This window comes from Pyrus communis, chromosome 1, assembly GCF_963583255.1.
Source record: "Pyrus communis chromosome 1, drPyrComm1.1, whole genome shotgun sequence".
In the NCBI taxonomy this organism is placed as follows: domain Eukaryota; kingdom Viridiplantae; phylum Streptophyta; class Magnoliopsida; order Rosales; family Rosaceae; genus Pyrus; species Pyrus communis.
This window is the reverse complement of record NC_084803.1, coordinates 8,966,751-8,978,647: the sequence shown is the minus strand read 5'-3', so window position 1 is coordinate 8,978,647 and position 11,897 is coordinate 8,966,751. Positions and strand designations below refer to the sequence as shown.

General features: G+C 40.8%; 4 protein-coding genes across 4 annotated transcripts; 2 read left to right on the top strand and 2 right to left on the bottom strand.

Moving 5' to 3' along the window:
• Positions 1 to 509: 509 nt before the first annotated feature.
• Positions 510 to 3,474, bottom strand: LOC137734433 (probable uridine nucleosidase 2). Its single transcript, XM_068473703.1, has 9 exons — positions 3,161 to 3,474; positions 2,917 to 3,032; positions 2,764 to 2,823; positions 2,158 to 2,343; positions 1,970 to 2,074; positions 1,783 to 1,879; positions 1,312 to 1,419; positions 1,087 to 1,222; positions 510 to 960 (listed from the first exon to the last, which is right to left on the bottom strand). The coding sequence occupies exons 1-9, from the start codon at positions 3,219 to 3,221 to the stop codon at positions 852 to 854; spliced, it is 978 nt and encodes a 325-aa protein (XP_068329804.1). The 5' UTR covers positions 3,222 to 3,474; the 3' UTR covers positions 510 to 851.
• Positions 3,475 to 3,667: 193 nt separating this feature from the next.
• On the top strand, positions 3,668 to 6,040 carry LOC137717042 (uncharacterized). The gene has a single exon (XM_068456362.1). It carries the CDS (start codon positions 3,837 to 3,839, stop codon positions 5,823 to 5,825), a length of 1,989 nt encoding a protein of 662 aa, XP_068312463.1. The 5' UTR covers positions 3,668 to 3,836; the 3' UTR covers positions 5,826 to 6,040.
• A 2,017-nt stretch (positions 6,041 to 8,057) lies between these two features.
• Positions 8,058 to 8,549, top strand: LOC137737253 (uncharacterized). The gene has a single exon (XM_068476717.1). The coding sequence runs from the start codon at positions 8,058 to 8,060 to the stop codon at positions 8,547 to 8,549; it is 492 nt and encodes a 163-aa protein (XP_068332818.1).
• Positions 8,550 to 9,815: 1,266 nt separating this feature from the next.
• Positions 9,816 to 11,617, bottom strand: LOC137738002 (thioredoxin-like fold domain-containing protein MRL7L, chloroplastic). The gene is made up of 5 exons (XM_068477602.1): positions 11,508 to 11,617; positions 10,722 to 11,391; positions 10,492 to 10,573; positions 10,285 to 10,396; positions 9,816 to 10,197 (listed from the first exon to the last, which is right to left on the bottom strand). The coding sequence occupies exons 2-5, from the start codon at positions 11,381 to 11,383 to the stop codon at positions 10,064 to 10,066; spliced, it is 990 nt and encodes a 329-aa protein (XP_068333703.1). The 5' UTR covers positions 11,384 to 11,391; positions 11,508 to 11,617; the 3' UTR covers positions 9,816 to 10,063.
• Between the last annotated feature and the right edge of the window lie 280 nt (positions 11,618 to 11,897).

Here is an 11,897-nt window from a genome sequence, read left to right as displayed (position 1 = left end):
TTCACCATCTCTGTAAAAGAAAGGTAGATTGCCAATTTCCTTATGCCCACTGCACATTGCCACATTGCGCATTTCCTTATGGCCGTTCACCATCTCTGTAAAAGAAAGGTGGTGGTGTGCTCACCTGGTCCAGTAGTACGGAACGAATTTCAAACTTGTATTTCACACGACACATTTAGGTTCAATTATTAGCACTTGTGAATCATACGAAGGTGACAAGGGAAGGCTGAAAACGCCTCTGTGAGTCTTTCCAGCCACCGAAAGAATAGACTGCCTTGACGAATCCTGATTTTATTTTATTTTTTTTATTTTTTTTAAAGAGCATGAATATTTAGGTTGATATATAGTTTAAGCGTGCTTACTTGTAAGGAATAGATTTATAAGTACGAACTATCATTTGCATTTATTAACAACCAAACGAATGAAATGATTAATTGTTACCACATCACCATTCCCTTCGTGGTGACATAGTTGCAAAACAAAGGTATATATGGGATAACTACAGGAGCTGTATATCGCACATTCATTCTCATAACTCATACCAGCTTCCATGATTAATTACTTGTTACCACATCGTCACGAATAATTATTGCCATCAACACAAAGAAACAGACTAGAAACCAATTTATTCTCACAGTTGTACGAAGCAGATGATTAATTATACATGATTGTGCTGCAGGTGTAAACAAACAGGATGCCTTAAACACCAAGCAAGCACAACACAACCTAACAGCAGTGACGAACACGAACCAGCTGGATTATGGAGCTAATTTTCCCTTCCTGAATGAACGAAAAGGAAGCCAAGTCCTCGAGGCACAAACCCGCGGCATGTGCAGCTTAAGCAGAGCACTTTAAGACTCAATGAGCCGTTCCATAACCAATTTCACAACTGTGGGGGCATCAACCGTCACCGCTACCTTCACTGTGGGTTTATCACACCACTCCGTCACCTCACCAAACCTATATGTATCGACATTAGTTACGTAGAAATATATCAACAGGATTGAGATGCATATAAAACCATGGTATACCTCTACTAGGCTACCGTTTTACCCTTTATCTGGAACACGAATAGAAGGGCTCTACCTTTTCTGTTTGTTGTACAAAATTGTGAGTCCTCTTGTGATGCCATCTGTCTGGACTCTAACAACACCCTCCATGTAGGTGAAAAGTGAAGGATTAACGGCTGCAACAAGTACTGCAGGATCATGAAGATAAACTCCTACACCATGATTAAATCAACCATCAGTATGTCCATGATTAAGGAAAATCCAATCCATTTGGGTTTCATCGACACTTTAGTGAACTAACCTTTTGTGCTATACGCATCATGATGGTAGGAGAAGTACACATCTAAAATTTTGCACAAGTATTGAGCAAACTTTCCATTTGACATTGCCAGCGTTTCTCTGTCAGCGTCTTCATGTAGCATAATGAAAGTAACATAAACTGGATTACTAATAACACAATCATGCATGAAGTTTTCCTACAGGACTTTTAATTATCAAGCGGCCATTTCCAAGACACTGCTTTCACAGATACCAGAACTTTATCCAGAGAAATGATCAACTGGGCACAAAACAGCAAATTTCCGGCATGGATTCCAGGAGGTGTATTTTAGGATTTCCAGAAGAACTATACAAGGAAGTGGATACAGGCTAATTGATTGAACTCCTGGTGAGGTTTAAAGGCTCTGCGACAAAGTGTTCTTGAAGGCTGCGCTAGAAATCACAAATCTGAAGTATACTTGTTAGAAGGACTAGAAATTTCGCAACGTAGTACCTGTCAAGACAACTTGATGGGTCACATTAATCCCCATAGCCAAAATATCTGCTCCACATGTAAATACCATATCTGCAGCATCTGGATCCCCAAATATCTGGTTTCCGAATGTAAAGCGGGTTGCAGAAACTCAAGTTGAAGTCTTTAAAAATTCGAATCTTAGATACAAATAGTTTAAGCAACTTACATTGGCCTCTGCTGCTGGATTTACATTCCCATTGACTGCAAAAGCACCACCAAGAAGAATAATCTGGCCAATGTTCTTTGCAAATGCAGGGTCTAGTTGAGTAGCCTACATTAAGGGATACACTGTATTACAAACGATTAAGAATAATTTTGAAAATCGAAAACCATGCAACGTATCAAGAATCTGACCAGAGCAATATTTGTAAGAGGGCCCAATGCTACCACAGTGACCTTTCCAGGGTAAAGGCTTGCTTGTTCAACCAGAAAAGCTGCTGCCGACTGTTCAATTGGCTTTCCTTTTGGTGGGGGGAAATTTTGGTTGCCAAGTCCATCCACACCATGAACAAAATCAGCAATACGAAGTTTTGTACCTTTCTTTTCGTGGAAAAAGATGAAATAATTGATGAGTTATGAATCTTTACATACAGTAGCCTGTCAATATATGCAAGAACATGGCCATCAAAACTACATGAGCAAAAGATATAGTGGGCAACAAGAGGTTCCTACGAAACTACTTTAGCTGCTATCATGTAGGTTTGCTAATTAAGGTTTTGTTGCTAAGTTATTTTGATGTAAGAAATAAGGTGAAAAACAGATACCGACAGAAATAGAGAAGAAATTTCTTAAGAGTTAATAAAAGTATGATCACTATAGTCTACTGGTTTAAACTTGTATCGCACAGGCGTGCAGTAAACAAATGCGATGAGAAATGAAGACACTACAAAACCGAAAACAGCTCAAGGCAGAAAACAACAGGGGGAAGACAAGAAGTTGAACTACGGGTTGAGAACATACAGTTATTGTGACGTGAGATCCTTCAGCCACCGGAATATCGGTTCTCCCTGCAACCTCCAACTAAACCCGAAGTACAAGTAAGCAACCAAGACAGCCGACAAAATGCCTAATGCAAAGCGAGATAGAAAGAAAAAGCAGATGTTGTAAGATTACCAAATGCAAGGCATTTCTCGTGGCGAGAGTGGTATAAACATTTCCATAAATAGTAGTAATTCCAATCACTTGCACTTCCGGGGACTGTAACGCCACAAATATGGCCATGGCATCATCTGCATGCACAGACGGCATAAAAACACAAATTCAGAATCCTCCCTTGACTTTCTGATCCCCTCCCCCATAAAACACAGATTAATCAAACATACAGAAAAGAAAAGAAATTGATGGCATCCCAACTCACCGATACCAGGGTCGGTGTCAATGATGATCTTCTTGGCTTCCCTCTCTGCCCCCTCTGCCATGCTGATGCTGAAACTGAAAGTCTGGATCAATCCAACAGTCAAAGGAAACCACTTTCTGGATTGGATTGGATTGATTGTACGAGAACCAATTAAAAAGGTGGGGAATTGGGATGATTCAATTCGAATTGCACGTTAATTCTTTCTTTCCAAGTTCGTGCTCTCCGCTCTGCAGAGGCCTGAAAGCTGCTCGCACCGCCGTATTTTATTTTACACGTTATATTGACAAGCTGACCGCTATCGGCGTGGGTCATACGCTAGGAAGCACCGCTCGGCCCCACTCTGCGAATTGATGGCATTTCAGAAAATATGTGAGTAATAAATGGGCATGTTGGTCAAACGAAGATGACCTTTTCCTTTACAAAGAAAATATTCGGAGTACGGGAAACACGGTGCACTAATGTCAATGGTTTAAATTTTTTTCACACCTGTGCCTTTAGGATCAGACCGTTACAAACTTACACTCCCCTTTGCGGCTTTACCCTCCCTCCTCGGTCTCTGAAAAATCTCTGCCCTTTACTGCCTCACCCTCCCTCCCTTGTCCCTACCTCTGTCAGATTTTCAAATCATTTGGTTCGGTTTCAGATCTGCTGAGTGACGGCCTCCACACCACAGGCTATGAACCGATCGTTGTCGTCAAAGCTCGCCAAGAAAGCCTCTCCGGCACCGCCACTGGCGACGGCGAACAAGAAGAAGAAGCAAAAGGAGCAGAGCCGTCGAAATCCACTACGGGATCTCAATGCCGTCACCGTTGGCACTAGCAACACTGGCAGCGACGCTTCTTCTTCAATCTCCGTCGAAGCCCCGCGAGGTTGCCTCAGGTTCCTTCTCTCTCATTCTTCTTCCTGTAATTCAAAAACCCCTCTTTACACACCTAAAACTCTCTCCAAAACCCCTAAATCAGCTCCTGCTGTAAGGCCTACAAGACCATCAAAATCCAAGGATAACCGCTCCAAATTCAATGCTTTGGAAAACCCGGAGAAACCCACCTCACGAAATGCAAGTAAATCTACGAACAATTCTTCTAGAAGTGGACCAAAGTCGAAAACTTGTTCAGTTTCAAAATCAAATGGAAATTCCCTGAGTAAGTTAGAATCTGGGTCTGAGGTGGAAGGTAGTATTGTAAGGGTGGTGGGCAATGCAGGTCAGCCCACTGAGCTCAAATCAGATGGTATTGATGGAAATTTTACTCCTTTGAGTAAGATACCGACTGGGTTGGGTTTGGACTCCAAGGCTGATAAGGCTGAGGATGTGCTCGAGAATTCTGACAAATCTAATAGTAGAACCCCACCAGTTCAGGCCTCCGTATCTCCAGAGATACAATGCGGATCATCTGTGGTGTCCACGAGCAAGCTTGCTTGTTATTCTGCTGGTCATGTCCTTTCAGGGATCACTGACAAGAGGAAGTGCAGAGCTAAAGGAATTCTCAGTGTAGGACAGAATGATTCGGGCTTCAGTAAAGGGAAGGCTTTAGGCAGCTTTGAGGATGATGACGACAACGCAGATGATGAAGGTGATGGTCATGTTGATGGAACTGGCAAAGGGGTTGTTGGCAATCTGGATGCTTCGGTTGTTCCTTTACCTACTGAAGCTTCAATGCATTGGCTTTTGTCACCGTGTGATGAAGGGGATGAGGATCACAAGGAGCATTCTGATAATAGCTTACAGAATTCTGTAGGTCCCGTGAATCTTTATTCTCCATTTTCAACCTCAGGTCGTCATGGATTTTCTTCAGATGTATGTGAAAATACTAACATGGAAAGTACTGCTCATTTTAGCAGGAGTACTTCAACTTCTCCAAGTTTTCATGAAGTTCTGGAGCCCGTAAATGAGCATGTTGGTGTTTTGTCTTCTCCGCATTCCACGCCTTGTTGTGAGGCTGTAACTCTGGAAGAGGAAAGAAAACTCCACTATGGCCATGACAGTGAGACCTCTCCATTTTCTATGGTTTCACTGGACAGTGGCAATGTTATCTGTACTCCTCAATCAGACTCGAGAATAGAAAATCATAGGAAACACTACTTTGATTCTGAACTGAGTTCAGTGGCTGAAGCTATTCAGATGGCAAGCCTGTCCCCGAAGACGAACAGTCATGTACTGATAGAGGATCAGATTGAATCCAGTTTCCAGTTTGAATGTCTAACCACAGCTTGCAGTTCAATCAGTCAATTGCATAAAGTTTTGGATGATCGCGCTTCCTGGCTTTCCAACTCTACACTAGAGAATATATCACAATCGGAGATGAGGATTTCATGGAGAGAAGGGTTAATGCGTCGTATCTACGATATGGATGAAGATGATTGCTGCAGATGTTTATCGGATGAAGAGAAAGATATTAATGGGTGCGGCAAAGATCCATTAAAAAAAGATGAAGCAAGTCAAAGTCCTGAACTCAATGTCCAGGTAGGGGAAGAAGATGAGAATGTAACTTATAAGTTGTGGACGGCAGAAGTTTTGGATGATGAAGGAGGCGGCATTTGTCCTAAGTCGTCATCAAGAATGTGTGCTACTGCTGAGTCGATAAGCACTGATGGAGGAGGAGGGTTGCTTACTTCAGGGGATTCAGATTGGAGTCAGTGCTACAAGAATGAGCTGTTCAATGCATAACACAGATTACTTCCTTTGATCTCTTCGCTGGTATGTTTCTACTTGCAGTAGAGCAAGTGCGACAATCCTTGACCGGTCCAAAGTGGTTGTTTTTGTTTCGTTTTTTCCTGCGGGCGGAAATGGATAAACAATATTACCGCTTAAAGGACCAACAAGATTGCATGCGCTGTTGTATTTATAGTTGTTATAATTTGAGTTATGTATGACATAAATTCTCTCCGATACAATTTAATTGAGATGTTTCAAATTCTGCGAATGCAGGCGTATTTTTGAGTTTTTCTTTTCTAAGTTACAGGGAAGGAAGCTTAAGAATGGTAAAAGTTGAAAAGGGTAAAAGTAAAAGAAAGGTGGCTACTGGCTACTGCTACTGTACTGCCTGCCTGGTCTTGGATGGACTCATGGTGTGATATCTTTCATTGCCAAACAAACAAATCAAGGCAGGGAGGCCGGGCAGGCAATCGGCGAAATTCCAAACGGGGCCAAATGCCAAATGGGCGGGTGGGTGGAAGAAAAACAAAAACCTATGTATACTGGACTGGACCAAGTAAACAAATAGATACTTAAAAGAGTAATATTTATTTAATCACATTTCAAAGTTGGTTTTGCATGTTGTACAAGTAAATAGATACTTGGAGAGTATAGTAATACTACAATTACATCACACGCATGCCCTCCTTCTTCTGCAATCTGCATATTAGATTAGATTATGGATAATTAAGAGGCAAGAGGCAGCTGCAAAAAATTAGCAAGTTTAAAACTAGCTAGCTTATTTTTATATATTTACAAAATATTATTATTATTAAGGTGAGGGGGAAAGTTTTGAAACGATTACTGTAGAGGGAGGAGGAAATTTCAAACCTGAAACGCATGTGTAGAAACTCAACACCTTATCCACTAGGATATTGAACCACATACAACTAACGAGATAATTTGTTTTCCAAAATATAAAGGAGGACGATAAAACGATTACTCCAGATTTTAATGATGATGAATAGATTCAGTTTGACGAACATTTCACGAGTTATTCATTTTTCTTCGCTATATCTTTTGTTCATTAACTAATTAGACTGAATTTATAAATACACAAATGTAAAGCTTTTGTGTAGTATTGTATTATGTCCCTTTGCACTTGTTATTGTGATGGGATGAAAGGGTCTTGGCCCTTGGGATGGAGAAGGTCTTGGGTGCGGTACCCGGAGCGGGGTGTCGTGAGAGTGGGGTGAGATCCTAAACGAGCCATGGTTAGCACGGTACAACCGAATTCTGCACCACACCAATTCCCCTAAATGGACTCCACCCCCACTGGGTTCCCTAAAAATGAACATCGATGGCGTTTGGATCTCATCCCGTAGGTTAGGTGGTGTCGAGCTCATTGTCAGGGATGACTCTGCAGGTTTTTTAGCAGGTAAGGCTGCAAATTTCAGGGATACCTCCTCCCCTCGTTTGGCCGAAGCTCTTGCGGTTCGATCGGCTGTGATTTGGGCGATTTCTAGTGGATTTCACAATATTATCTTTGAAACTGATTCACTTCAGATTGGAAAAGCTCTCAGTGATCCTTCAATTAACTTTTTTCCTATCATAAAAAATATTTAAATTCTATTAAATATTAAAAAATTATTAAATTTGGATGAATTTTAAATTAAATATTTTATTTAATTATTTTAACTATTAGATTTAAATTTGCATCGTAAGATTTTTTTTTAAATTAAATTATGATAATATTTCTAAAAATGTTCATAAAATTTAAATACTTTGTTTTATATATATATATATATATATACATGTAACCCCTGGATTTAAGTGGATGTCCTCTTCGAGGATGTCTCTTCCATAAGTGAACTTTGTAATGACTTTTCCTAATATATAACATCTATCGTTTCCTTAAAAAAAAAAAAAAAAAAAAAAAAGAAAAAAAAAAGGGTTTTCTCCCATTTTATTCTACAAGTTTGAATTCAAATATAAAACTGGCGTGTGGGACTTGGTTCAATGAATCACCAAACCAACCAAACAATTATATCTATCTATTTTTTATATATAATTTAGGGCTAACTGGTGACGGGCGATTTCATCTCTTTATAATATATATATATATATATATATATATATTGCAAAGAGTATTCTTCTCTCTTGAGCTACCTGGAGCCTACAACGGCCCAACAGAGTATAGGGATCGATCGATAAGCTTCATTCGACTAGACTAGACTATACGATATCCAATCGACAATTATAATTATGGAGGGTCTAATCCCAATGGTTTACAAGGCAATGAAGGGGAACAGAACTCGCCACCAGTACATCTGCCTCTCCTCCTCCTCCGCCTCATTAGCAGCTACAGCAGCAGCAGCACCACCACCACCAGCATCAGATCAAACTAATCATTACAACATCGCTGACTTCTACATCGATCACAACAGTTACGTCTCTGTCCCCCAACCTGCACCTTCAGCTGATCAACATCATCATCTTCCAACCATATTTAATGTCAATGGTACATCTGCCCCGGGGGATCAGTCGTCCACAACCACAAACATTATCAACCATGGTGGTCGTCATTTTCAACACCGCGGACACAAATCTGTTGCTCTCGGCTCTGCTTCCAACTCTATGCAAGGATTCTCGTCATTGGTGGACGCTGATGATTCCATTCACTCTCCTCCTTCAAAGCAACTTGTCCAGTATCAGAGCCATAGACGAACATTCTCGTGCATCAGTGGTGGTGCCTAGGCCTAGCAGTAGCTAGCCAAAGCTAATTAGCAATATTGTACCTCACAGCTCAAAGTGCTGATTATTTCAATTACGGATTTATTGAAAGTTGTAAGAAGTACCTCTGCTGTCTGCTCACTTCTTGTATCGATCTTTTCTCTGCTTTCGTCTCGTATACAATTTTCCTGCAAAATTACTAGCGGTTGAATATGCAATGTATATACATACGAGGAGTTCAAGTTATACATGTTCCTCGTTTGAATATATATTGAAACAAAAGCATTTATATATATATAGAAGTTATAAAAGGAACAGAAACTTTCAAAACTTGAACAAACACTGCTGGAGAAAAGCTTAGCTAGTTTTATGGCTGTAACTGTAAAACCAGTAATCGATGAGATGGTGAGACAGAACAGAACGGAAACAGAAACAGAACAGGAGAGATCGATATAAATTGCTTGCATCATGAATGTGTTCGTTGATGGTCATCTAATCAGAATGTCCGTCAGGCGTCAAATATACAATACCGCATGTATATATACAACATATACAAATACAAATTATATATTGAAGCCAGCAGATGGATGGAACCATGGAATAACTAGGTGACCAACAACAAACATATCCACTGCTGCAAATTACCACCACCAATACTTGATAGGCCGCTCGGTCGCGCACAAGTTTGGCAAAATAGTGCCTCCATATAAACAAGCAGTAAAACAACTAGTATAGTAGTGATAAGGAGAGAGATACTAGATAACCTAGAGCTTCAGATTCAGCCTGCCCTGGGTTTAAAACTTGGACCATCTCATCACATCCCATGTTAGATATTCTGACATTGAATAATGTATAAAAAGGAATATGCCAAGCATCATTCCCTTGGCTAAAACAGCATATACTTGAGAATCAAATTTTGTCTCTCTCTGTCAGTTTTACTGGTTGGTAGGAAGTTGGAAGTTGGAACATGGAATGGTTGTTTCGAGTCAGCGAGGTGAGGGCGAAGCGCTGTGGTGATTTTGGTTTAGTACTTAGAATGTATGTCCGAATTTATCAAGTGTAGCTGTGCAGACAATTCTGTAGTCTAGGATGAGTTTCACTCCCTCTTAACCTTAATTTAATGAAGCCTAATAAGCCGATCAAAACTTCTTCATGCCCAGTTTCCACAACTCGACTAAGAAAGAAGGCCAGCCTAAGCCTATTACCAGCTATGTCTTATATTCTACTTAAAAGCCAATACAGAACTGCAAGTTAAATTCCATCAATCAAATTAAAAACAAAGGCATCTGATAACATCAAGAACAAGCAAAAAGTGCTGTTATACATAACAATATAATGTCTTGTTAGGAGTTACCAACAATATATATACACAGAGAGAAAGAGAGCGACAAGGAAGAGATGCTATGGCTCCAAGCGTGGATAGGTATTGGCATTGCCTTGCTCTATGCCTACTTGTCATGGCAATATTGTAGGAGTTCCAAACTATATGGCTTTTAGCCCGAATATTGTTACGAGGAAAACTTCACCAACAACCAATATCATGGTTGGGAACTGACGGGAACATATGGAATTGCTTCCTGCCTATCTCCAATGCCATTCAAACAAGGTGGTCTGGCTGCTCCATAGTAAAAGAAAGCCATCACCTTTGACAACTCATCTCCACTTCGAATTTCTGAACAGAGGACATAAAAAAGGAGTTGAAATCATGCTGCAATTAGGAGGCAAGAATCAAACGCCCATGTTCTAAAATAAAAATTACCTTTCTCGCGATATAAGATCTTCCCAGCTTTAGTGAAGATGATCTCGGGGAAGACAGACACTTGGAGAGCAGATACCAAATCATGCTCAGTAACAGCATCAACTGCAATACACTGTTAAACATGAAAAATAAATATTAGCCATAATGATTAGTAAAGGGGGTGTGAGAGGGCACACGTACACTATTACAGTTGGGGGGTAGACTTACCCTTGGTGAAGGTAGCCTGCAGTTCCATATAATGTGTATAGCCTTCTCCAGTTCATTCCGGATTCTTTCATTCTCTTTTGGTCTGAAGAGAGGAAAAAAATGTTAATCGGAACAATTTTCTCATATAACGAACTATAACTGAAACAAGGAGCCGAGATCATAAATTTCGATAAGAGACAAGTAACATAGCATAGCAAAAAAGAAATCATGAGAAAAATGGAAAACCGGACCTTCTATAGCGATTGTGTACAAGAATGATTAAAGGGCTGATGTCCTTGAAAACAGTCTCTTCCCATTCTGCAGTTGTTACATCTTTAATAGGACGAATGTAGTTATCATCTTGCCACACTACTTCACTGTCGCTGTCATCATTCTCATCGTCATCCTTCTTTGGCGTATTCTTGATGGTAATCTTGTCAAAGAATTGATCCAACTTGAAACCACGGCCATCCGCATCCTCAGGCCATTCAGGATCCTCCTCCTCTACAACAAGAGGATAATTGGCCAGAAGTTGTTGCACCTTCTTTGTCCTTTCACTAGGGTCTAACTCCTCCTTAACATCGGGGTTGGTATCTAAAACTCGTCTAATTGTGTTTCTCCATTCACGTCTCTCTTGAGAACCCATGAAATAGGGATCATCCTTGATACCGGAAGAAGGTTCATCATCATCATCAGAGGAGTCCCCCTCTTGTTGGTTAGAGGCATGCAATCTAGTAAAGTTGGAGCTATGGACATGTGTTGGGACACTCGCAGCGGTGTTCATCCATGTTCTGTTGTGATTAGCTTGGGTTTGCTGGGAATGAGGAGGCAACGAAAGGAGCATGAAGAATTTGTTGTTGGGTTTTGGTGAGGAGAAGAGATAGGGAAGTGCGGTGGTAGTTTGCAGAGCCATTTCCAACACTTGACAGCAGTCGGTAAATGGCAGAAAGCAAATCAGTGAAAAGTGTAAATTCAATTCCAATTCATTGCACCATGTCAGCAAGGAAAAAACGAAGAGTATAGAGAAGAAAGCTGACCTGAGCTTGGGATGACGATGACGAGGAGAAACCAAAACCCCGAAGAGCATCAGCCGCAGCAGCTAAAACCCCAACCAGCAGAACGCAGCGCGCCTGCTGCAACTGCAACTGTCAAATGAATCAGATAAGGCAGGCTTCCACTTCTAACTGTTTGACCTTGTAACCCAAGCCCAGCCCACCGACCAAAAGCCCAGCCCACGAGAGCTACGAGGAACTTTTATGGGCCTCCACTTATACACTCTTCAAGCCTTCCTACTTTCGTATATTGCGTATGATGCTGACGCATCATCGAGGGAGGGAGTGCGGCAAATTACGTGATACTATCCACACACTTCTTTTAATTTTCTCAACATACCATATTAATTTTTGTTCCTTGATCAATTTCAAACT